This window comes from Hydractinia symbiolongicarpus, chromosome 8 (genome assembly GCF_029227915.1).
Source record: "Hydractinia symbiolongicarpus strain clone_291-10 chromosome 8, HSymV2.1, whole genome shotgun sequence".
In the NCBI taxonomy this organism is placed as follows: domain Eukaryota; kingdom Metazoa; phylum Cnidaria; class Hydrozoa; order Anthoathecata; family Hydractiniidae; genus Hydractinia; species Hydractinia symbiolongicarpus.
In genome coordinates this window covers 8,081,280-8,107,418 of record NC_079882.1, presented here as the reverse complement: position 1 = coordinate 8,107,418, position 26,139 = coordinate 8,081,280, and the positions used below count along the sequence as shown (strand labels likewise).

At 33.1% G+C, this 26,139-nt stretch overlaps 2 protein-coding genes across 3 annotated transcripts; both read right to left on the bottom strand.

Moving 5' to 3' along the window:
* Positions 1–1,343: 1,343 nt before the first annotated feature.
* On the bottom strand, positions 1,344–7,405 carry LOC130654824 (testin-like). Of its 2 annotated transcripts, XM_057457462.1 has the most exons (7): positions 7,259–7,405; positions 7,057–7,126; positions 4,280–4,365; positions 3,616–3,835; positions 3,109–3,351; positions 2,599–2,814; positions 1,344–2,272 (listed from the first exon to the last, which is right to left on the bottom strand). In XM_057457462.1, the coding sequence occupies exons 2-7, from the start codon at positions 7,099–7,101 to the stop codon at positions 1,928–1,930; spliced, it is 1,155 nt and encodes a 384-aa protein (XP_057313445.1). In that variant the 5' UTR covers positions 7,102–7,126; positions 7,259–7,405; the 3' UTR covers positions 1,344–1,927. The 2 variants fall into 2 exon arrangements, with proteins under 2 accessions (XP_057313445.1, XP_057313444.1); XM_057457461.1 differs by lacking the exons at positions 7,057–7,126; positions 7,259–7,405 and adding an exon at positions 6,735–6,856.
* A 1,397-nt stretch (positions 7,406–8,802) lies between these two features.
* Positions 8,803–24,655, bottom strand: LOC130654823 (exosome complex exonuclease RRP44-like). Its single transcript, XM_057457460.1, has 28 exons — positions 24,631–24,655; positions 23,989–24,217; positions 22,715–22,777; positions 22,016–22,110; positions 21,202–21,276; positions 20,960–21,090; positions 20,507–20,586; positions 18,192–18,269; positions 17,607–17,626; positions 17,184–17,232; positions 16,844–16,996; positions 16,069–16,128; positions 15,909–15,977; positions 15,193–15,330; positions 14,930–15,076; positions 14,598–14,714; positions 14,420–14,521; positions 14,272–14,336; positions 14,116–14,200; positions 13,826–13,953; positions 13,552–13,638; positions 13,056–13,212; positions 12,491–12,711; positions 12,059–12,149; positions 11,477–11,554; positions 10,935–11,090; positions 9,546–9,668; positions 8,803–8,954 (listed from the first exon to the last, which is right to left on the bottom strand). Coding segments are annotated over exons 1-28 (2,883 nt in total). The 5' UTR covers positions 24,633–24,655; the 3' UTR covers positions 8,803–8,870.
* Between the last annotated feature and the right edge of the window lie 1,484 nt (positions 24,656–26,139).

The following is a 26,139-nucleotide window of genomic DNA, read 5'->3' as shown; positions in this document are numbered from 1 at the left end:
TTTTAAATTTTTCTATTTCAGACAGTTTACAACTTATTTAATTATATTATCAAATACCTTTTTTAATATATGTCCATTCGAGAGCTTTTCTATTTTTTGGTATGAGTAATGCTTTATGCCTGAACTCGCTAAGTTAAGCTCGAAAAAAACTCGCTAAACTAAGGTGTGAAGAAACTCGCTTAACTAAGCTCGAAAAACCTTTTTAAGTCAAAAATTTGCTCTTAAAACAATACTCTTTTACAAAATATTTATAAAGCGGACATCTCTATAAAGCGTAGCTACAATTTTTTTTTATTGATGATTTCTGCTTATGACAGATTCTACTGTATTTATTTGCACACAACATTTAAATTTAGTTTTGACGTCAATTAGCATTATTAATTCAAGATAGACTGGCATACTGAATTAATTAATTAATTTGAATCTATTCTCCATAGAACATTTGTGGGTTTTCACAAAAACCCGCAAAAATCGCCTCGCAAAATGTGCATGATAGATCAACTGCAAAAATTAAATCACACAACAAAATTCATTTAATTTCTTTTTTATCTTTGTCTTTAGGTATGGGAAGAGAGGAAGACGGTTGCCTCTCCAAGTAAATCTCAACTAATCTCGTTTCATGGCATTCAAGGCTTGTGACTACAGAATATCGCAGAACGAAGACTTTTAAGAAAAGAACAACTAATTTTATTTTTCTGAAATGAAAATCTTATAGAAATTCATGACGTCATTACTGTCAAGAAGTCACAAACCGATTTTCATCCAAATTGTGTAATGCAAGTTTCAGCGATGTTTCTGATGACGCCATCGCAAAAAATCAAGACTTTTTTTAACAACACTCCCGTTTTGTGTGTGTTTGCTCTGTTACTTTATCACAGGTTTTAACAACCTCGATCGCAGGTCTTTTTTTTCTTTTTTTGATGTAAGGGACTTATATCGAAAAGAGAAGAAAAAGCCCTGGGATCGAGGTTGAGGCTTTTAATGCCCTGAGCAAAGTGATTGCAGGATTTTTAAAAATAAGACTAAATCGTAAAGTCCTTCCCTTTAGGTAAGGTTTGACGTGTCTTTGTGGTCTTTTTCTTAGATGTTTTGATAGTTGTTTTGGGAGATGACAATAACAACCGTAATATTGACAAGCGCAGGGTATAAACTACGTTGCATTTTTGGACTCGCATATGAAATGTTAACTTTAGTCGACTTTTTTAAAATTTGTCTACATATTTCATTCATTAAATTATTTCTTCTGATAAAGTACACACTTCGTGCATTTAAATACTTCGCAAAAGGTACGCAAAACCGCGCCCTGTCGACAAATGCTGATATTGAGAAAAGAATATTACAGGTTTTTATAATATACCTTTTAATTTATTTCTAGAATTTTGCATACAGAACCTGTGCTAACAGAAACAAAAATAAAAGAAAAAGTCTATTTGGGTAAATGTAATTGACACAACCCTAAATAAAAAATGAAAAGAATTGTGAAGAAAAAAATGAAATGATACGACCTTATTATGATCAAATAAAAGAGTATATAATATACTAAAAAAACAATGGCGAAGTAACATGAACCAAAAGTCGTTTTGCACATATGAATTTGTTAAATCTCTAAATTAGACAATAAATAATTATCTTCAGTCCAGTCAAAGTCTTCTTCGTAACATTTCCCCTTTTATTAAAACCATTTCTTGAAAACCGTCATCGCAACGTCTTTGGGTTTCACCATCGTTATAATTGCGAAAAGAAACCATAAAGGGTGAAAGAGAAGGCATTGATCGAATACTACACAGCAGTATAAAAACATATGTAAACCAAAAAGTTATCCCACTAAACTTTTAAACCCTAACTATTAATTATCGCGTGTATTATACTGACCAACATTCCTTAATCAGTCTCTATAATAATTCTTCTTTATCCTTTAGCAGCTAACCTATCGTTTCTTTGCACAAGCGGGGGTGCAGAAGACACTTGAGTCCTTATATATAAATTGATGACCAAGCATGGGCGTCTTACAAGTGACACATTTAAAACAATCCTCAGTTGCGTGCCAGTGACTTTCCTTATAAGACACGCGTTTCCCATCAGCTGGAATCTTTTGCCTGCACGCCGCACAGACCTTCGCGAATAGTTGATCGTAACACTTCATACAATATGGCTTTTCTTCGCGCGCCACGTACTTGTGTCCACCCAGGGCCGTGTCGCAGTTAAAACAACAGAAATGTTTGATGTGCCAGTTTTGATTTTCAGCTTGTGTGTATTCTTTGGTGAAAATCAGCTGGAAAATAAAAAGATGATTAAGGTATACTATTCATGTAGCTACAAAGGGTGGCCACGCCATAATATAATATGTTTTTGCCTGTCTAATTTCCCATATAGGCCTATACCTTTAAAACAGGTTTACTAATAGTATAGTATACTAGCTCTGGAAAGATATAAAAAAAGCTAATAGCTGCGAGAACGAAATTTCTATCAAACTAAACTCATTGGACAAAGAAGCATACTAAGAAGTGTCATATATACTGATATGCATAACGAAGTTTAAAAGTAAAAGTTAAACTGGTAAATTACTGGTATCATAAAACTGTCATAAAGCCAACATACCTCATCACATGCAGCACAACGGACACGAGTAAGCTCACCATAATGCCGACCACAATAGATCTTGTCGTCCTTGTAGAAGTAAATAAGGTCAACAAGCATTTCAGTGCATGTCGAACATACGAAACATCCCGGGTGCCAGCATTTATCCTTGCCCGCGCGTTCGGCGAAAATAGCCACCTCTCCGCTAAGAAGGTGTTTGTTGCATCGCTCACAAACCTACACGAGAAAATGGAAAATTTAGTTTAAAGTAAACCATTTTAAGAGTATTTGCATTCGCATGGATTGTACATACATATTTTTACGAGTACGTATTCTCGTAAATCAATTTGCGGTAATTCATAAATTTGATAATTTTACCAGAAAAAAAAGATGATTTGTATTTCCTTACTATCGTACATCTTCTATTTCGCGAAACAATTACCGCACTTACCTTCAGTAAATTTTCAAATTAATATGCCAAAAAGCAAAATAAAAATAAAAACACAGGCCGAAAAGAAATATTTCACTCACCCATTGCGTCACTTCCTGTGGTGTCTTTTCTTTAATCTCTCCCTGGCCAGCTGCCTCTTCATTTCTGCGTTCGTTAAAATTTTTCATTTTCTCTCTTTCTGCATCGGTTAGGTTATCGCAAAACGCTTCATCGAAATCATGTGCAGGTAGCTGCTTGGCCAACTGTTTACTTCGGTACTGCGCACCTGCTTCGTCGTGATGGGCGGCTTTGTCTTTAGGGATAGCATCCAAATATTTCGCCATCTAAAAGAAGCTTAAGGTTACTCAGGTTCTTAAGGTAAAGATTGTGAAAAAAATTGTCAGTTTTTTTTTTGAAAGATTCGGTTATTCCGTTTTGTGTTTTTAGGAAAGCTGCCACGGTTTATGTAAAAAAGAAAAGAAAAGAAATTTCAGCTGAACCAGCCCAAAAGAACGTCTTTGTACAACAAAATTTATGCCCTTAGGAAAACAGGTCCCTCCAACTTTTAACTAAAAACATTGATATACCCATATAACATTAAAACTTACGACAGCTGCAGATGATACTTCTGGCACTTGAATAAAATTTGCTTTCACATTTTCTCCGATCACAGGTTCGTTCTTTAAGTCAGCAATCTCCAACTTTCCTATGTTTTCTTCCAGTCCGCGTTCTTTACGAAAGATGTTGCGCACGATATCGTGGTGAATCTCTTCTTCCTGTTTGACATCATGGTCTTCATATTTGCAGTAACAAACCTTGCAAATTTTTCTGAACAAAAAATCATCAATCATAAGAATCATAAAATTACAATCCGATAATTTTATAATTTATATATTACATACTTGTTATACTTGTTTTTTTTTGTACTTTTTAGCCTTGAATGTTTTTATTTTACAACACAAGGAAAAACATGGTCAGATTTGAAGATACAGAAGAAATAGATAAAGTTATCTTATTGTAACAACAGACATGTCTAATACGTGTATGGAAAAGGAATGTTCGGTAGTATCAACGTTCATATAGACTCATATTAGTTTATTTATTTAATTTTTTTAATTTATGAAGGAATTTTAGGCCGACTGTTCTAATGTTTTTAATTTTTGTGTAAATTTCACCCTAAATGTGTTTACAAATTAGCCTCTTATATATATTTTACATTAGTAACAGATTGAAATGTGAAAGAACCAACAAACGTAAACAACTTTTACGTACCTCCAGAAATGTAAATCTAAACCATCACATGCAGGTCCACATTTTAAGCACGGTGCACCAGCCCCCCTTTCATGTGCAAGATGACGCTAAATAAATTAAAATGTATTTAAATAATTTAAAATGTATTTAAGAAGAGAAGGAATATTTGCCATTTTGCCTTTTTACATTTTATGCAAACTGATCCAAAAGCAGGATACGTATAATACAACTTATTCTTTTCGTTAGGGTTTTCTAATGCAGCCTCTTTAATAAACCGTTAAATAGATTTTCCACCAACTTATTAACATGAATATTTTCTTGGATAGTGTAGGTGAATTTTTTTCTTTTTACATTAAATAAGATCTAAAATATTTGAATTATTATGAAATTGTGTGGCAGAGCTGGGTAAATTATAATGCAGTGTTTACTTAGAATGTATTAAAAAGTATGAGTAAAGACCCATAAAAAATTGTAACAAAACATCATCATACTTTCAATGTTATTGTTAACCTATTCTTAAATACAGGAGCTAAATACATAAGCTATTTTGAAAAACATTAGTTATGTCTCACCGTAACATTTAATGTTATATTTAATTACATATTGCAGTGTAAATAATACAAAATGTATATAATAAGGCTAAGTTTGCCTTTTCCACAAATGAATAGTCGATTTTTTTAAAAAAGAAAACACATCATACAGAGCTTTAAAATCAGTTCAAAACAACAAGAAATGTCCCATAATGTGTAAACAAAAGATATGCAGAGATCGTTATGCTGGGTTGTAAAACTTGCGTAATGTAAAATTACGTTCAAGTGGTGCAGTAATTTGTTAACTAGGGTGTGCTGATTGGTTAACTTTTGATGACATTTGGTACTTTTTTATCTGTTACGAATAGCACAAAAATCAGTAATGTGTGTATGGGCTAGGTAACTTTGTAAAACACTTTAGTATATATATATCAGGATTTAATCCAAAATTTTTAGTATCATCTAGATGTATTACTATCCCCCAAATGAAATCTGTTTTAACTAGACAAAAGAAACTATCTATATTATAATACCCGTATATGTCTGTCTGTCTGTCACGCAAAATGGTAGCTTAGCTGCGCAATAGCGAGAAGCATGCAATGCGGTATAAAAAGGACGGGCGAACCCATGGATTTTCCACAGGGTAACGACTAGTTATATATATTCTCTCTACAACATACATAATATTCCTCTTTAACATTGTCAGGAGTGAGGTCAAAAACTCAAAAATTCGAAAAGGAGCAATTTTAGAATCAACGATGTCTTTTTCTGTTGATAATTATAAGTGGCTGCGTGGCTGCATGGTTTTGTTGCTACATGATAACTGCCTGGCTGAAAACCCCAACCCTAACCAATGCCAATCACATTGGAAGACCCTGCAGCCGCGTAACCAGGCAGCCACAGCAATTTGCATTGGTATTTTATTGCACATGTACAGGGTATGGAATATGGTAAGATTTATTATCAAAGAATGTAATTTTATATCAATGCAGCCAAGTAATTTTGATTTTTGAAGAGTATAAGTCCACCCTTCCAGCCATCATCTATTCTATATTTAATGATAACTTGCACACCTTGTTTAATGGGAGCTTCCCATTTTAAACTAGTTCTCAGGACCCTTCATAGTCACGGGTAAGATTTGAAGATATGAAACAGGATAGTTGTGGCAGGAACTGGGTGTGGGAAGACAACAGGCAAGATTTTTTTACACATGACTTGCGATAAGAAAATAATTTTTTAACCAATCAGATCTTCTAAAGAGAATTATTAGCCAATTGAATTGTTTTATTTTACCTGCTGAAAAAATAAAAACAAAAAATTTATCAAGATAGCAAGTCATCTATTCACAAACTTTATTTTGGGAAAAACTTTTTCAAGGATGTTTAATGGTTGCCCACAACTTTTTTTAAACCAACTTTTACCAGTGGTTTACCTTACTGTGGCCCTGTACTCTACTGTAGCCCTCCTGATTAGGTGATTTTTCTCGGATCTGTGAGTCTCACCTGATAAAGAAAAGTGTGCTAGCTACTGGTAATCTGCCTTCAACCAAGAAGGGACAATATAAAACTAAATTTTGCATAGCAAAAAAATGACACTGCATGGCATCTATACCTAGGTTAGGTAGCTTCTTCTTCTTCTTCTATGCCCTTTCGATTTGTAAAAACAGTGTTTTATTTATCTTAGGCAAGGCAAATGACTTTAAAGTCGAGGAATATTTCCCCATTTTTAAAATTGACACAACTCTCGTATTCAATGGGAATTAAACAAACACATCTCAGAAGACTGTAGTAGCAGCTAGTTAGCTGGTTTGTGTGTCTCTGGTATCTGGTAATCCTGCTTTTCTGTGTGCTGTTTCTTCCACTCCAGCCTTTTTTTGGTTAGGGTACAACAGGGCATGAATATTTAATACAGACTCGCATACCAAAACTGAGAAAAGTTATACCAACCCCAATTTCTTGCTGTCTAATAATCTCTTTTCCGTTAAAAACCTCCCGCCTCGCAGCTATAGTAGCCATTTTGTTATTATTCGATAAACTTTTTACCATACTTTTTTAACAACACAATACGAGGCAGCACAGAAGCTTGTTTTAGAGTTGAATTCTAAAGACTCTCAGTTTGTCACTCACCCATCCCTGTCCTATTATTTTATGGCTGCAATTAAATCGTGTTGTCCGGATGTACAAATAATTATATTTACCCCAATTCCCATTAATTTGTAAGATAAATTAGCTATAATAAAAGGACAACAAACTGGGATTTTAAACTCACCTCGGGAACATCTTCGTTTTTTGCGTCAACTTTTCTTCCAGCCATTGTTTTAATTGAATTTAACTTAACTCTTGAAAATAAAACAAAAACATGTTCAACCTCCACACTATTTTTCCCTACTTTTAATTAATCGGAAACCGAAATTTTCCGGTAATTTATACGCTTTATCCTTTATGTACAAAAATAAAATAAACGACATTACCAAATTAGTCTCCAGATCAAAGATAAGTATATTTAAAAACTCTCTCAAAATTTTAAGTTTATACTTTCTTTTTTATACTCAACTGACTTCGAAATAAAAAGTGGCTACTTCTACACAAATAACAATCTCATCGCTTTCGCCCTGTTTGTAATGTTTATCCTGTTATACCATATAAAGTCTATGTTGATTTAATGACATCTAAACCTTTTGTTTCTGTAAGTGCAATAATTAGAAAATAATTTTACTAAATTCTCATTGTTTTAAATCACGTCATTCAATATTTTTCCATAGGTATTTGCGAAGATTCATCCATCTGTCATCAATAACGTAATAAAAACGTATTACATGTACGTTTTAAAGCAAACATCGTAATCTTTTTATATGAAAAGCGAACATTTTTTTAAATGGGTGATGTGGTGTATGCTTTTTGTCTAGACTGTTGTTTTAACGTCAAAACCATCTTCGTCCCCAAGGTAACTCTTATCTTCTATGACATCGGAACGAAGCCCGGGGAACTAGGTTGTGTCATTACAATCTAACTGTCACACTTCTCCACTTTCTCTCTGTTTGTTTGTTTGTTTGTTTATTGGACGAATTACGTCATTGACTCCCTTCGTCACACAGCACTTCGTTCCCAGGTGTGCTTGCCTCTTTCTAATAAGAGTGGCGAGTTCTATTGATACCCTACTTATATTTTGCAAAATTGGCAAAAAAAAAGGGAATTCGTCACATTTTGAGTGTTTGGACGCGGCAATAAAATTCTAAAGAAGTTCAGAATTCTATTGCCGTGTCGTTTTGTTTACTTGATTTTCATCCAAATGTCTAAAATGTCTAAAATGACCTTATAAACTAGCAGGTTCTAATAGAAATTTACGGGAATTATTACGCGCAGCGAAAATGGAAGGTTTTTAAAAAGTATACCCATTGCTTAAAAAGAAACAAACAGAGAATATCTCTGTTTATTTGTTTGAAATAAAACAGAAAAATAAAAATATTTGTCATTCTCGACCGCAGAGCTCTCATATACTGGGCTCTGGGAACGAGAGTATTTGTTTGCAAGAAAATCCAGACGCTTTTCAATTCATGCTAACTACACGCTTTTTTTAAAAAAAACATCAAAGTTTTTAGAAAACGGAGCAACTTGTAATTTTATGTAATTTTTATACGAGGACAAATGTAATTTAAGCGAAAGGTAGGTTTCGAGAAACCTTGTCTAACTGAACAAGTAAACAGGTGAATTTGGTGTTCACAAAAAGATAGTCAACAACTACGTAATAGTTAAGCCTGTAAAACACAGAAACTTAAACAACATTGAGCTTCAGCCAAAATTGTGTGGACGATACTCAATTTTTCTTAAAAACCACATTTTCTGGTTTGAGTAATTCTTATACATAATTGTAAACCCCATTCAGGTATAGAAGGCGAACAAAAAACTTTGATTACCTAAAAAATTTAATATAACGAACTGCTGTAAAAGAGATTAATGTAAATTCTTTAAGAACAAACCTTTAAAATGTTTCTTTCTTTGGAAAGAAAAATGATAATTTATAAAAATGTAAAATATATTTTGTTAATGTAGCACACATACATATATATTGATGAAAAAAAATTATTATTTTCTCGTCTTTTTTTTGGGCGGTTGTTCGTCATCTTTAGTGGCCTTGTTGTTCAAGGGTGGTACAGACAAACCAGGAATCTATAAAAGGATAAATAATCATGAACTAATATAAGCGGTACAGATCGTACTTCTTTCGATATACAAGATTCTGTTCTGCGAAATATACAATACACATTCGTCCATGAAAGCTGATGTCTAAAGGCTGTACAACAATTGCAGGACTGAGTTGTTTTACAACTGAGTGAAAACACAAAACCACGCCAATGGAACGAGACTACGATATTTGTGCAACACATTTTGAACTGTAAAAGGTTGTTGCACAATAAGAATATATAACAGAGGATGCGTCGTACAATTGTTGGAAGCAAGTAACAAATCGCGCCTATATTAATTCGAAACTGCGACTTTTAAAAGAAACAAAAATCAGCTTTTTAAATTAAATTTTCCAGCAGAAGAATTTAGGATAGATTTGGATTCGTCTCAATGGCCGTCTCAACGGCGGTGACCGTTTAATAACACTTTGCCTTTTGTATCTACTACTAATAATCCCTTAAATCTCTAATTCTCATTAGGTGATTATTAGTATTAAAAAAAAAAAAAAAAAAATTAAAAAATAGTATTAACTGATAAATTTGTTGAATAATTTTTAAAAGTGTGTTGCATCATTACCTGTGGATGTACTAGCTTTAGTTGCATTTCTGTAGTTTGTATTGTTTTCTGTTCTATGCTCACTTGAACGATGACTTTGTCGAACACTTGTAACGTGACATCTCCAGCTGTTTGACACATTTTCTACAAAGCAAAAAGTCAAAGAATGACCTATATCCTGCTGAAAAAGCTGTATTTGGAATATTTTAACAAGGCTATTATGTTCAACGATTTATGGATAAAGGTACATAAACACCACTCAGAAACGAACGAGAACCAAACGGCTTTTTGGCCGAATTATGTTACCAAAGTGAAGCGTATGGAAACTTAATGTAATAATGCGTATAACTTTAGTCAAGTCACGATCTCGGAAAGAAAATATGTTGAATCAAATTCATTTTTTAATCTATAACTTTTTGCAAATGTAAATTTTTATCAATTCAGTTTGTGCGCAATTCCAGATATAACATATTAAGAAAGAGCGGAAATTCAAAGATCAAAACCACAAGATATTGACAGCGCCATTTTTATCTAAGTAACACGCACTCCGGAGTTGTCGAAGTTTGTCTATGTCGAACTGAGGACTAGGATCTGAAACGGTTCTAATTTTCGCTGACGTCAAGACGCCCCAATTTCTTGATTTTTTGCACCCTTTCGGGTCGTAGTATTGATTGCGCTAGAAAATGCATCTAGCACACTTTCGACGTTGTTTACTTAGCCTACACACCTGCCAAAGTAAAACTTTCCGCAGAATACTGGCCAACTGGTAGCCTTGTTGGTAGAGCGTTACCTTCCAGTGCGGGAGGTCTTGAGTTCGAACACCGTCTGAGTCTCCGTTATTATTATTACTCAAACAAGTGTAAATCCTTTCTGCTTAGAGTTCAGTATGAGAATAAGATTGATATCTTAGGCAGTTGTCTAGGTGAGCGATTGTTGAGCTTTAAAAGAACTAAGCCCCCTTCGCAGGACCCTCGTTAATAGCAGTACCAATAGGAACTGAAGAGGCTATCCTGAACAATCCCAATAATAATAATAATAACTGTTTTTTGTGGGGTTATTTTTGAGAGAAACAGCTTTCCAAATATTATTTCCAGTGTCGTAGCTGGAAAATTGAAGTACAGTAAAACAAGAACTTGTGTACATCCTTTAAACACAAGTTCATGCAAGACATGTCAAAGTACAGAACAGACTACTCCTCACAAACTAAGTTAAAAGCAAGTAGACAAATCAAAACCTGGTCTTTAGTATGAAGAAAAAAGTTGTTACTGTACCAGCTTTGAATTGCCGTGTAAAATTCTTTTGAAAAATTTTTCCCGGTTTCGCTATTTTTATAATGAAAGTGATTTTCAAGAATGCGCTTGCCTTCAGTACTACTGTGTATTTACAAACTCCGCCAACGAGGATACTCACCTCCTCATCAAAAGAGCACGGTCCCTCAGTATGTTTCTTCTTCGATAAATAAACTGTCCCTTCTAAACCGTACTTCGGTATAAGAATCTGGAGAGCATTTTTGCGAACAAATAATATGTAGCCGTCTTCATTTGTAAGGCGATTTTTGAAAAATATCTAAAACAATAATTTCAAGTCAAACGCACCAATATAAACTGCTATTCTAGGCTTTAATTAGTTTTAGGGTGAAGATACACGTTCTTTTTCCAAAGCATATCTAAAGGTTTAGTAAAATTAAAATATACATTGTTCAAAGTTTGGTATGCAGACACTGAAAATATAGATCCAGGACACAGATCGGATTTCGAAAATTATTGGCGCTGTTCAAAATTTGTAAAAAGTTACATTTTATGTTGTAATCGTTTTAAAGGTGAAGAAGGTCTTTTGGACATAAAAAAGCATCGCCGAGGCATAAAATTGATACAATTCCCCTAAATAAAACGACTGTTGCTACATAGCAACTCAACAAACTGATTTGACATATATTAGTAAACAATCCTTACTTGTGTATGCAAATTAACAGACGCACGGCCTGCATATTGCGCCATCTTGTGTCGATAATTACAGTGTGTAGTGGCTGACTAAATATAAAAGAGTGAAACACATAAGTTTGTGTGACACACGATGTTGAAAAGTGTGTGCACATTTTTTCATTGAATTTAATAAAGCTTTTAAAAACACCAGTTTTATGAGTTTTATTTTATATGAGCCTCTCTTTTTTACAGAACTATAGTATTCTTTCAATTTTTTTATGAGTTTAAATACATTATTTTAAGGATGCTTTCATTAAGGCGATTTTCGCCGCAACTCTTACCGCTTAGTATTTGAGCATGATATTAGATAGGCACAATAGAAGTTCTTACAGCTAAAAGTTCAATTCAAAAATTCACAAATTAGCCGGACAATACCATACAAAAAACATACAATTGGTGGAGTTTGAGCCTGATTATTATCCTTAACCCATACTTAAATTTTTAGAGTTTTAAGTATCATTGTTATTAAACACTACATTGTTTAAAAAAAAGAGTGTATGCGATGATTAAAAAATACCCCCTAAACAGATGGCTAAACAAATTTTTGCATACTTGTACAATTGGCATATTCAGTAAATCAGAACTGGATGGGTACGCTCCACAAGCGACACCTAATAAGCGATGCACTAAGACATCTGGATATCTAAAAAGTAGATCAGAACGAAAAATATATCACATTGCATGAATAACAGAGCGAAGTTGACATTTTTGGTCAATGACCATAATATTACCATATTATCCTTTTCTTTTTAACATTTAATAGGCGCATTAAGAAATAACTCGCTTTTTCATACAGATTTAAAATCTTAAGAAAAATGAAAATATGTTCGAAATAATGACCAAATTAGTTGTCAATCAAGAAGAAAAACTAAAGTGGTCATTATTTACTCCTGTAGTTTTTAAAACCCGTTTCGAAACGATAATGTCCATAGCTAGTGATATATTCTTATTAAAAGAAGAAACTAAGAAAAGTCACCAGCTTACCTTCTTATTGGTGATGTGAAGTGAGTATAAATCGGTGTTGCTAAACCATAATGTTTAAAATCCTCAAACTTCTCAGTACCAGAGCATAGGTAGACAGCTTGAGTCAACGATCGTGTTGTAAGGATACGCAACATGACATTCTTGTATGGATCGTCAGGAAATATCGCAGCATCTAATGACTGTTGTAACGAGCGACCAGTAGAAGCATCGATATCGACTTTCTGAAAAATACAAAAAAAGAATATTCTAAAATCTTTTGTTGTTGTTGTTGTTGTTGCTTCTTTATAAGTATTTTGTTGTAGACGTCTGCAACAACAAATTTGAATAAAATTATAGATGAAATTTACATATCTAGTATGTGCGGTTCTAGAAAAATTAAAGAAAAAATTAGTGCAAATCGTTTTCTACAAAAAAAAATTAAAAAAAATTCTTTCACGAGTGTTATAATTTTCGCGAGTGTTATAATTTTCGCAAGAACTAATTTTCGCGAGAATTAATTTTCGCAAAATTTATAAAACTGGCATTACAACTTTTACTTAGAGAATTTAAATAATGTTTCACTTACTAAGCTATTTGCTGATTTAATCAACGTTTCAAACATCGCAGGAGACGGAGTGGGATGTTTTCTTAACACTGCATGTTGTGGAAAGTGTTCGTAAAGTTTTTTAGCAACCGAGATATTGGCTAACAACATAAATTCCTCGACCAATGAATTTGTTTCTCTATGAAAGAAATACAAACCCATATCACAGAGCATAAAGCTCGTAGTAGAATTTCTCAAATAAGCTCTTGCGTTTATTCAAAAAAATATCCGATTTTCCTCAATCTCTCCTAAAAATAACTAACACTGTAAAACAATGTCTATTTTTTTAACGATTAAAAAATTTTAAACTTGTATACTTGTACCACGTGGAAGATTTTTTGCCAACTTCAAATATACACATAACCACATATACGATTTTCATTAGAAAACCCACGACTTTCCGTATGTCTATTAGTACTTCTATAATCTCATAAACCTTAAAACAACATTTCCCCGTCTAATTAATGTACCATCCTACCTCAGCTGTTTTGATTGCAGATCAATAGGATCATGCGTTTCACTGTCAATGTTGAAGCGAATTTCAGTCGAAGCTAGTGACAATGCTCTAAAAAGAACAGAAATTATCTTCCAACTATGAATATTACTGGGGAAGGCAGGCAGGGCAGGTGGTGGGAAAGAGGCGGTGATAGGGCAGAAGCGGTGATAGGGCAGGGGAGATGACGGGGCGGTGATGGGGCAGAAGGCGGTGGTGTTTAGTTAAGCAATAAAAAACAGAGTTCGCTACAACGTACCCTGCATCAATCCTCTTCTGCTTTAACTTTTTCGCAAGTTCGTTTAAATGACGCAAACCTTTTGCTATCTGATCCTGCCGAGAGGCGTCGTCAATTATCATTTGCGCCTCTGCATAAGTCATAGCAGCCTGAGTAAAAAAAGAGTATTTAATCAGATCGTTGCACCAAATTTTGACTGATTGCAGTGTAAAAATCAAATATTTTTTATAGAAAGTATGCCACAAAGCTCAAACAAATGACTCTAGGGATCAGTATTTACAGTAAAAAAATGTATAAGTTTAACCCAGCACCTTTGAACTGATTATGCTTTTGAAGAAGTCCACTGATACTATGTCAGCATCCGGTGTCATTTCCCAAACACAAGAGAAGGCGAACCTAGAGAGGACAGAAAAGAATGAGGAATATAACATCCGCAATATAAATAAAACAACCTCCTTCTAACGTACCGTTCCACTTTCTCGTGAAGCGAGCAGAGATTGGAGCTAAGTAATTCGGGAAGCATGTCTATCCGCTAAATGTAAACAAACACATAAATAAACAAACAAACGGACAAAGACAAAAGCACTAAACAAATGTGAATCAGATATCGCATACCTGATCCACTAAATAAACTGTCGTAGCACGATGTGCTGCTTCTTTGTCCATGTTCGTGTTCGGTTTGACAAAATGAGTGACATCAGCAATATGGACACCACACTAAAAAGATATGACAACAATTAAATCACTTTTACATTGTAATTAGGGAACAAAATTGAATTTATAAGAAAATTACCTCATAATTTCCGTTGTCCAGCATCCTCCAGTGCAAAGCATCGTCAATATCTGTGCAACCTGGTGGATCAATGCTGCATATATTGTAGTTACGTAAGTCCCGACGAATTGCATAATCCTGAAATTGTATATGCATTTTTTAGCGACAAACTGCGCTGTGTGTATGTGTGTTTGTTTACTACTTTAGAGCAAAAGTAAAAAAAAGATTGAAAATTGATAAATGTGAGTACGTTTTATCATGAAAGAACAAAGTTAAAAAAAGTGCAAAAAAAAACCAATCATATTTAACCTTACTTTTGCTACAAAAAACAACAGATTTTTCACTCAACTAACCTGTTCAGTGATAACCCAGGGCATTTCAGGTAAATCATCCAAAACTTGTTGCGAAAATGGACAGTGTGGCACGTCGTGTTCCAATAGCAGCACTTCATTCTCTGTTGCTTTTTCTCCACACTCGCCCAAGTCACGAACGTAATGACCCTAAAATGACGAAAGTTACGTCGAATGAAAAAGGAAGGGAGAAGGAACCAAACTGACCATATTCGACAGAATGTATGAAGAAGTAGCGTCTAAAACACATCGAAAACAGAACGTACCAACGGATATCGCGAATTTCTAGGCCAAGCGTCAATACTGACAATAATTTTCTTGTTTTGAAGTAATTCACCTTGTCTCGACTCGATCATGATACGTGGTATCTGACGGTTTGCAGCCACAAACATATGCTTCAGACCCTAGTAAAACGAATGAAGAAAAAAATATAAAGAACTTATCAATTACTGTAGAAATTGTTTCCATTAGAGTGGTCAAACATTCAGAATATGGATGACCTCGTAAAACTTTAGGCGGCGTTCGCTTAGTCTTCATTAAGACGCTTTGAACTGTTCATAGGAAGTTCAACCGTGCATGTCCAGGGTGGTATAAAAGGTGACTGAAACCCGAAATATTCTTCGTTTTAGTGTTCCTTTTTGAATATATTATAACTTAACTTAAAAGTTATTGTGGCCAACAATAGACGTTTGTAATGTAATGCTGCTTTAAAAAAACATTTAGTTTAACTTATTCCACGCACACTGTATACTTTATCCACTCATTAATTTGAGTGGAGCCGTTAACCCTACGTAATAGGGTCACATGCCATAAAGAAAGACAGGACCTGGTTTTAAACTTTTGACACAGTAGAACGTCGAAGCAGTGGTAAAGAAACAAAAATATATTAAAAAAAGCAACATCGGACATATCATTGGGAATTTCTCATGCAAATCTTTCAGGAAGTACAACTTATAAAGGTACCTTACGGTCCCTAGTTTACCTTAGCATTTCCTTTAGGTGATAACATTCCACAAAATGGTCGCCAATTACGCTTTATGATACCAACAACCTGAGAAAATTAATGTAACCAATAAAAAATCTTTAAAAAAGCAAATTATTTACAAAAATAGAAATGCATTTGTCAGGTGCTTCAAACGAACCTTCCCGCTTTCTTTTAAATTTGCCGTAATTCTTTTCTGCTTTTTCAGCTCTTCCTCCACCTGAATATCAGAGAAAAGGTAAGGAGAAAGTACATGCATTAATACTTGGAATATATTACAGATTTACTGATTACCCCCTTTGTCAGGAAGGAGAAGCAGGGCAAAACAAGGACAGACAGATGAAACATGGGTAACTCACTTTTTTTCATGTTACTTAATTAAATTTTTATGTTTTCCAAATAGAATTCTACCTCAGGTGGATTTTTTTCCTGTTTCAGCAAAGCAAGTTCCTGCTCAAGTAAACATGATCTCTTTTTAACTTTCTGTATAATTTTATGTGCCAAGACATTGTTACATATATTACCCTGTTAAGGGACTTTGTTTAATGGAGTACAAATCTGATTTGTCATATAACTTTCCCAAGTAAAAACATTTTTTTAAGTATATTGAAAGACGGCTAGAGCAAAACTTTTGCCACAATTGAAATAGTCAAAAATGAAAATTCATTTCTAACTAACTAATATATTTCTAATTTATTTCCTGTAGAAATATATTGTTTGTAAATTTAGCTTTTGTTCATTGATTTCCTTGCAAACTTCATGAAAATATTTAGACTGAAGCATTAAAACATGTCTAAGCATGTAACCAATTAAAAAAATGTGTAGTTTTTATTTTTCACCACTATTTTTGATTTGACAGGTATTTGTAATTTATCCCCAACATGGTAAAATATCAAATTCATAGAATGAAAATATGCTACAAATATCCCACTAACGTTTTGATCTTGTTCCTCTTCTTCTAATTCGTCATCTTTTTCCTCGAGTATTAGTGCAGATGGCGCAACCCACTCTTTTTTAGGTAAGATTTCAATGGCAACAATGTCATCTTGTATTCCACGGTTCAAATGTTGCAGTCCTTGAATAAAAATCTAAATAAAATATAAAACGCTTTAAAGGTATTAAATCATTTATTTACTTATTTAGTAATATTTACAAAGGGATTGTGTAACATGGTGTTTGATTTGGACCAAAGAAACAATTGGCAGGAATTAATTAGCAGGGAACTGAGAAAACAGACACAAAATCCAATATAATAACAGAAAATGCAATTCTTACCTCCCTCTCTCGACCTGGAATACGTACAGTTGCTTCAAGGTAATTTTCTCTATAAATAAACAGTTTGAAAACTACTTGATAGTTGTTGTTTGTTTGAAAACAAAAAAAATTAAGGATGCAGGATTTCTGTATGTTGCTTTCTTATTAACATGGTGATTATGAATGAAGTTGCAATTTATAAAAACCTACTGAAATCATTGAAACATGTATATATATATTGCAAGAATGTTTTGAAAAATGGAAGTTATATACAGTAGTAATGGTCAAACAAAAAGATTTCTCCTTTTTACAGTGAATATTAGTGCAATTAATCAATTTCAAATATCACAGTAATAATGATGACATAAAAGGATTTCATTTCTTTTTACAGTGAATTTCAGGCTCAAACTTATATGAGTTATATAACAACAAACATACTCATACCTGCTTGCACAAAATGTTCCCTAAAAAAACACAGAACACAAAAGTTATGACAAATATGTCGATAAGAGTATGTAGTATCAGCATTTTTGCATTAAAAGCATGTGTGTATGTGTGTACATTCATCTTCTGCAATAAATGGATGCTTTATGTTTCAACAAAGAATACATGTTAAAAATTAAAAATAAAACGACGTTATTTGTGCACATATAAACTTAGAACACTGGTAGTTAACAGTTTGCTAACAATTGTAGGAAAATAATTGCAAGCCTTTTTTTTATAAGGATGTCAAACAATATTTACTCACAATGGCAGCATAAATAGACGGAGTGGAACAATTACGTAATGCGGAGTGATTATACAATTGTGGTACATATTTTAAAACAGTCAGTCTAAATATGCCTGTTTTAAGTATATAAACATTACATTATTACTTTTGTGATTGGTTTAAAATCTTAATGACACACTATGACGAGCTGTTGGTCACTATCATCATAGTAAAGCCTATTTTTGGGATGATCCACCTAAACTAAAAACAGCTTCAGGTAGTACAGCATTATTCACATACAGTATGCAAGTAATACATACCTGAAGGTATTTACCAGTTTTAAGACCTGTTTGAATGGTTGACAGGGGTAAATGCTCTGGAAACATCACCTTTCCACCCTAAAAAATGAAAATTATTTACTAACATTTTAAACCTTAACCAAAAATTGCCTGATAATTTAGATAAAAACATAATCTCAAGCTTTAACTTTTCGTTTTTGTGGGACACTTTCCTTGTAAAACGTTTGTTTTGAACAAACGTTTTCCTTGTAAAACGTTACCACAAACATATGACAGCGTACTTAACATGAAAGCTTAATGCTATTAAACTATAGGCTATACAGATTATTAAAATATTTATTTTTTCTAAGAATGTCTACTGTAGGAGATGGAGCAAATTCTGTAAATTTAAACTCCTAAAAAATCAGTACAGAATAAAGTATTGTTGATTGAATTTCCGCGCCCGAAGGCATAGGAAATTCTTTAAAACCGTCGTTTTTTTCTTTCGGAGCATTTTTTGAGAAAAAATCAACCCTGGGATTTCACGTTCCTCCGAGAGGAGGATAGTATTGGTATAACTGACTAACTAACTAACCCTGTCTCAAATGGTCAATTGCAACGTCACAGATTTAAACTTCGTACCCTAAGTACTGGGAAGTCATCTAAATGACGTTTCATGCCAAAATTGGTATTTGTTTTCTACAAAATTTGGCTCAGTTAACAAAAAAAGTATGCTGAACATGATGGTGACATCAAAATTTTGATTTCTTGTTACCTAAATGTCATTTTAGGCCAAAATTAGTCTAAAAATTAAAACTACTTTATTTTTAACAAAATTTGGCACAGTTAACAAATAAAGTACGCTGAACATGATGGTGAAATTAAAATTTTGATTTCTTGTTACGTAAATGTCATTTTAGGCCAAAATTGGTCCAAAAATTAAAACCACTTTATTTTCGGCCAAATTTGACACAGTTAACAAATAAAGTATGCCGAACATGATGGTCACATCAAAATTTTGATTTTTTGTCAACTAAACGCCGTTTAAGACCATAAACGTTTCAATCGCAAGACTTTCAACCATGAATATGATAGGCTGTATTTTTTGTTAGCAATTTCTTTTAAAATGTGAGTTTATTATGACACGTTTCGTTTTGTTTGCGTTTGCTGTAAGATATAATGTCACTTGTGTGCTTTATCTTCAGAGTTTCATGCACCAAACCTCTTCGAATGTTTGGCACGATAACACAACGAATTAGCAGGTTGTCATCAAATATTTTGGTAGCGAGCGGAAGTTCTTAGAGTCCCCAGGGCTTCTTGTTTGCCTTCAAACGCAAAAATAAATCCACAAAATGCTTTGATAAAGCCTTCTTACATTCAACTGTATGTAAAAGAAAATGTTCTTCAAATTGTTCTTGAAACTACAGAAGAGTGAGAAAAAAATCCAGTTTGTAATCTCTGAAATGTTCTGGCTGAGGAAGCCTTAAGGTTTTTATATGGTTATATTGTTAAAGAAAACATACAAAAAAAGTTCAGTTATAATTTGAGAATCTTGGGTACTGTAGAAAACAAAAAGCATAGATAAATCCAATCATTTTCGTCTTTTTTCTTTTTTTTTTTTTGAACAATGAATTCTTTATACTAAAATAAAATCTTTAATTACTCAGTTCTACCACATAATTTTTTAAAATTTTTGTTTGAATGGGTTTTTGAGTTAAAGTGTATTTGAGTTGTGAAGCATAAAAAAAAATTATATTTCGTATCTGCAAAAATTAATTCCGCAAAATCTCCTCCGAACAAAGAACCTGCAAAAATAATTCTGCCTAATTTTGGGCATTACTTTATTCCCTAAAGTTAATATTAAACTTCCTTACAAAATTTCCTTCTTTTCTTTCCATTAAAAAAGGGAATTCATTTTAAAACTTCATAACGTAGTGAGACATGGGCAGTGAAGCAGGAAGATCTTGACCGTTTAGAAAGGAATGATATGAGAATGGTTAGGTGGATGTGTAACACCAGTGTGAGAGACAGAAAGAGTTTAGATGAGCTAAGAAGCAGGCTAAGTCTCCGTAGAATTAAAGATGTTATCCATATAAGAAGATTGAATTGGCTGGGGCACTTGGAAAGAATGGAGGAGGATAATTGGGTAAGAAAGTGTAGAGACTTGATAGTTCCTTGGCAGACCGAGAAAGACATGGCAGGAGGTTATAAGGACAGACTTGATACAGAGGAAGTTGAGTTTAGATCTAATAAAATCTAGATCAGATTGGAAGAGGGTCATTAATATACCCCGTCCAACCCATGCTAGCATGGAAAACAGACGTTAAGCATAAAATATTCTCAATAGTAATACTTACAGCTTTGTTAAAATTTGGTATTTTCGCCAACTTTTCAACAAGATAAGAATGACCTTGTAAACCTTGCACATATTCATGAACTGCAAAAAATAAATCAAAAATAAATTACTTCACTTATCTGTAATTGCAAGGGGCTTTAAAGCATACAATATATTTTGTTAATATTCAGTAATAGATAGAAAGAAAGAAATCGAAAATAAAAATTTTGTGCACACAATACACAGTCATATTTCAAATACAAAATACTGATCACCATTTTAAAATTTAATAGAAAAAGAAATGGACTGTTGCAAAATTTTCATTTAGTTCTTCCAATTATGTTGACAAATACATCTCTTGTGATTATATAATACAATTCTTGAGAGTTTATGCCTGTTTCATTAACAGTAGTTAGAGGTATGACTTTAAAATAACAATCTCCCCTAACTTCTTTTTACTCCACATTATAAGTACCTGTATAAACTTCCACGCCTTCAGCCTGTGCTTTCTCTTTATTCTTTATATCATTTGTCAGCAAAACTATGGAGGCTCGATTTGCTCCATTACCATTAACTCCAAATTCTTTTAGATGTTTATCATACCATCTAAACAATTAATGTCTGTTTTATTACACTACAACATGCAAATAGAGTAAAAAAAATGCAGAAATTGAGACATGCTGAACAAAATAACTTATTAATCACAGTTTTTCATACCGAGCGGCATGTCTGATACATCTATCATTGTAATCATTTGGACTTTCTCCTTTCTCTCTTTCTGTATAAGTATCTCTAAAATGGGTAAATACAAATTACATACAACCACTAACTAAGTACAGTCTGTTGAAACTATGTAGTTTCAAGTTATTTGGGCAACACACACAATTAAAAGATTTAAAACACCTTGTGAATTTTAAAGAAAATAATATTTACTTTACAACAAACAGTTTTCTACAAAATCTCGTGCACCTATCAATTCAGATCTCATTCAAACCTTTATCAGCCTAAATTCTATTACCCTTTCTTACTTTGGTTGTTTCAGTTGCTGGAACCATTAGTTTTTCCTATTTTGTTTCTATCTTTTTACTTTTTCATAGCAAGGGAAAAATCCATGGTTGTGCTGATTTAAAAGGAAAATTGTACCAATTTCCCTACTTTTTATTGAAATTATCACTGTTTTTAAAAAATTCCACATTAAAAATTTAGGGAATATGCATAGCACGAAACAAAATTGATATTGTATCATGGTTTTATTTTCCTATTCAATATGTCACAAAATGTTTTTTATTGAGGGGGGAGCAAAAACTGGAAAAATCCAGGGGGACTGCCCAACTTAGACACTTTATCACCATTACAATAAAGTAAACTATATACGGGCTAAGGTAAATAATTTCAAAATATACTCTTTTTCTATCAAGCAAGCAAAAACTATCAATTACATACATACTTATTTCAATAAACATTTGACATAGATCGTTAAGCACGTGCCCAATTTTACAATATACATTATTACCTCTGATGCAGTTATTACCTGTGATGCTCATTACTAAACACAAAGCAGCGCTGAGATTTGACTGAGATAAGTTCTCTGATCCGTTTGTATGCAGTATAGCTTTGATGCTTTACCTAAACCAAACCATGCTTAATAAAGAAATATTACTTAAAACTGGGTAACATGTGCAAGTAGAACATTAAAATAATTTTAAATTACTAATTTTTTTTAGACTTATCAGTGGCTAAACTGAACAAATGCAATATATTAGACTATCGTACATGCTCAATAAAGCACTCCTTGCAAATAAGCACCCTTTCGTATAAATACCCACTTTTTTAAAAGCTCTCTTCTGGCACTTATTTGACAAATTGTTTTTAGAATCATCTACATGCAATTCATGTCAAAATGTTTTATCTCATCAATTAAGCAGTTTGCTATTATTTTGTTGACATGAAGAAAATTTAATCATAAACATTTATGCTCAAGAACATTTTTTACCTGTTACATATATATTTCTATCTTTCTGTTTTAATACTTTACAACTATTATAATTCCTATAAAGAAGCTTTTACATAAAACAAGTATGAGATCTTTTTTATAAGCATCCCTCTCAATTTGTGACCCCTCTTGAACAAGTGCCCACGCTACAGGTCAAAACTTTAAATGTGCGGGTCTTTATTGAGCATTTGCAGTATTTGTTTTGAAAAAAATGAAAGGAAACATTGTAAGGCATACCTCGTGTAAAACTGTTTGCAATAAAATAACATTTTTAAAAACAGGGTCTTCCAAGACATCCATCTAAAAAATATTGCAGATACATGTAAAATCTATTAAAATGATAAAGACTGTGTCTGTCTGTCTGTCCTTCTATAACAGGTAAAGCAGATGTGTTAATTTTCCTTTAATGTAGTTGAAAAAGTTATGTCTCAATTGTGAAATTTCCTGACACTACAACACGAATGTCACGTCAAACCTAAGTCCCTGAATCAGTTTCAGAATAAAAAGGTTGATGATATCATCAAAAAACATTTAAACCTCAATATCTCTGCAAACATTTGTTAAGTACATAACATGATGCTATACATTTTTTTCAGGTAAACAAATTTCTCTTTATGGGATATCCCAATAAGTCAAATGAGTTGTTGCTCTATGATATCCTTACCAGCAAGCCTTATTAAAGATTTACTGAAAATTATACATGTCACAGTATATTAATGAGCTATATAAACTTTAAAAAAAAATATCTATGCAATGATAGATAGTGATGAAGGTTTCAGCATATAGATGTCACCCGCACGAATCCCTCAACTAAACAATGCTAAAAGTTATGTGATTTGTTGGCAAGAAATAAGAAATTCACAATGGCACCATGGTGTAAACAAACAAGATCACAAGGGAAGGATAAAATAGACACAGTTTTATTCAATTAACTAGTCCACAAAAACAGAGGTGTACTTCATTACCAATGTAGCATAACTTTGCATATGAAATATTTTGTTATGATAACAAAATTTAAAAAATAAATTGTTCAAAAGTTTTGAAATATCTTGTTAGGTAACCAGTTATATATGTTAAATTGCTTTACTTGTTGATGCGAAAAGTTACCAGCATTGTAAACTTAGTTTACAATAAAAGGTTTTATCAAAAGTAAGCTTTTATTCTCCCTGTAAACAAAGCCATTCCACCACTTGGTAGCCAAGTTACTATCGTGTTGTATATTTGTAAGGGGGAATTCCCAAGGGATTTCCATGTGGTTACAGTCATGGTAATGTACATTATTTTCCAAAGACGTTGTGTAAACATTCCTCAGAAAAAACAGCTCCATCATTTCTTACTTAGCCCCTATATTACCTTATCATAACAAATATTTGTTTGTGTGTATATACAAAGTAATTAATTGCACATAGATAGATCACTAGCTTATGTGATATGTCAACAACATATTTCATATTATAAGTTGCATTACTTTGCATTTTCAAACAATTACACATAAACTTATTTTAAGTTACCTGATGCAGAATAGCATTGGTATCTAGAATCAAATAATGTGGAAAATCACATATTTTAGACACAACATCTGGAGACGAATTTAAAACTGCATTATCATTTTCACATTGAGTGCACTCTTCAGCACCACACCATATATCATCACGAAGGTAATGCTCACGAACAATCTTTACCACACCACCTCTTCGAGTTTTTTTCAAAAAAACTTTTGACTTTAACATATTTCTTGACCTAAAATTATATATAAAATTGTCATTTAGGGGCTTAATAGACAAGTTTCATTGTGACAGTGTTGTTTATATATTCCCCAGACCTCTTACACAAATTGACAGGCAAAATCATGCAGGTGGCAAGGTAAAAGTTTATTTTGAACTGATGACTTTCAATGTTTACGTTTTTACGCATGAGCAGAAAAAATCAGAAAAAATGACCTTAGGTGAAGAAAGTCAGATTATGGTTAAAAACTTTTGTACTGTTGCTACTAGCATCTTTTAAATGATATATGATCTAAATCTAAACTATATGCAAGTTATATTTTAATTTTAAGATCAAAAGTTGCCTTTAACTGAAAATAAAGTTTGGAATGGACTGGTTATTTTGCCTGTCAATTTGCAAGAGGTCTGGGGATTATAAACAACACTCACATGATGAAAGTTGTCTATCAAAGGCACCTTTAACCCCTTTATCTTGCACATAAGTTCTGTTTAATTAGGATTTCTACTGTGAAGGTTTGACCATGAAAAGTCCACTTTGTGCACCTAAGGAGAGCACGAAGAAGAAAGTTATGACTTCAAGAATTAGTGAAGGATATACATTGCTTTTTAAACCAATCCTTTCAGTTTTACTAGATTTTAAACTAATCAGGGCTTTTTTACCCGTGTTTATTCATTATTTTTTATTTTGATTTTAACTTCAAATGTTCATTCTTTTTCGAGGGCTGGGGTGAATAAAAAAACAGAAAACACTGACGTTAAAGGAAAAATGCGATGTTATAAGCTTCAAGGACACTATTGGTTTAAGAACTTGTGAATTAACAAACAAGTTGAAGTTGGAAAAAATGCAAATACAAACTAGCCAAGTAGCCAGCTATATTAGAAAGATAAAATACTCAAAAGTTACTAAAATAATTAATCAGGTCAGCAAAAGCATCAGAATGTACGTATTCCCATTTAAAGGGACTAAACAACATTGTATCCTGTTGTAGGCCTAGGTAAAGCTAGCCGTACCTAACAGCCGTACCTAAGCCGTACGTAACTACACTTTTCTTTGTAAGGTGAGGTAATGTATTTTAATGGAAAAACTGAGCTAATCGTAGTGGTAAATTTGTTGTGTCACTGAATTTCTGTTTCTGAATCGCCAATGAACCCGCAAAATACGAAAAATGTTAACGAAACATCTTGCTCTTATGGAAACCAAACGGGGGAGAGCGCGGGATTTCCAAATCGACAATTTAAGTACGACTGGCAATAAAAAGGTGGTTAGTACGAGCAGTGAACTTCAATGTGACGATAAGATATAAGAAACAACTTTAAAACGAAACCCAAAACGAAATTAAGTTGAGTACGGCTAGCTAAAATAAAGTACGGCTGGACAATATTAAGGTACGGCTAGGTCCTATCGTATAAGAAACATCTTCAAATGCTAAAAACGTTCAATAAAAACGAAATTATGTTAGGTACGGCTAGCCAAAATAAGGTACGGCTGAAAAATATTAAGGTAAGGCTAGGTCCTATCATATGAGAAACAATTTCAAATGCTAAAATATGTACAATAAAAACGAAATTATGTTAGGTATGGCTAGCTAAAATAAGGTACGGTTTCGTTTTTATGGAACAATTTTAGCATTTGAAGATGTTTCTTATCTGATAGGAGCTACCCGTACCTTAATATTTTCCAGCCGTACCTTATTTTAACTAGCTGTACCTAACATAATTTCGTTTTTATTGAACGTTTTTAGCATTTGAAGATGTTTCTTATATGATAAGACCCAGCCGTACCTTAATATTATCTAGCCGTACCTTATTTTGGCAACCGTATTTAAATTTAGCCAGCTGTAGTCACTTTTAGCGCTAGCTGTACAGCTATTACGGGAACCTAACCTAATATTGTCCGCAGCGTAATAATGTTCAATCTTACTTTACTAATGTTTTTCA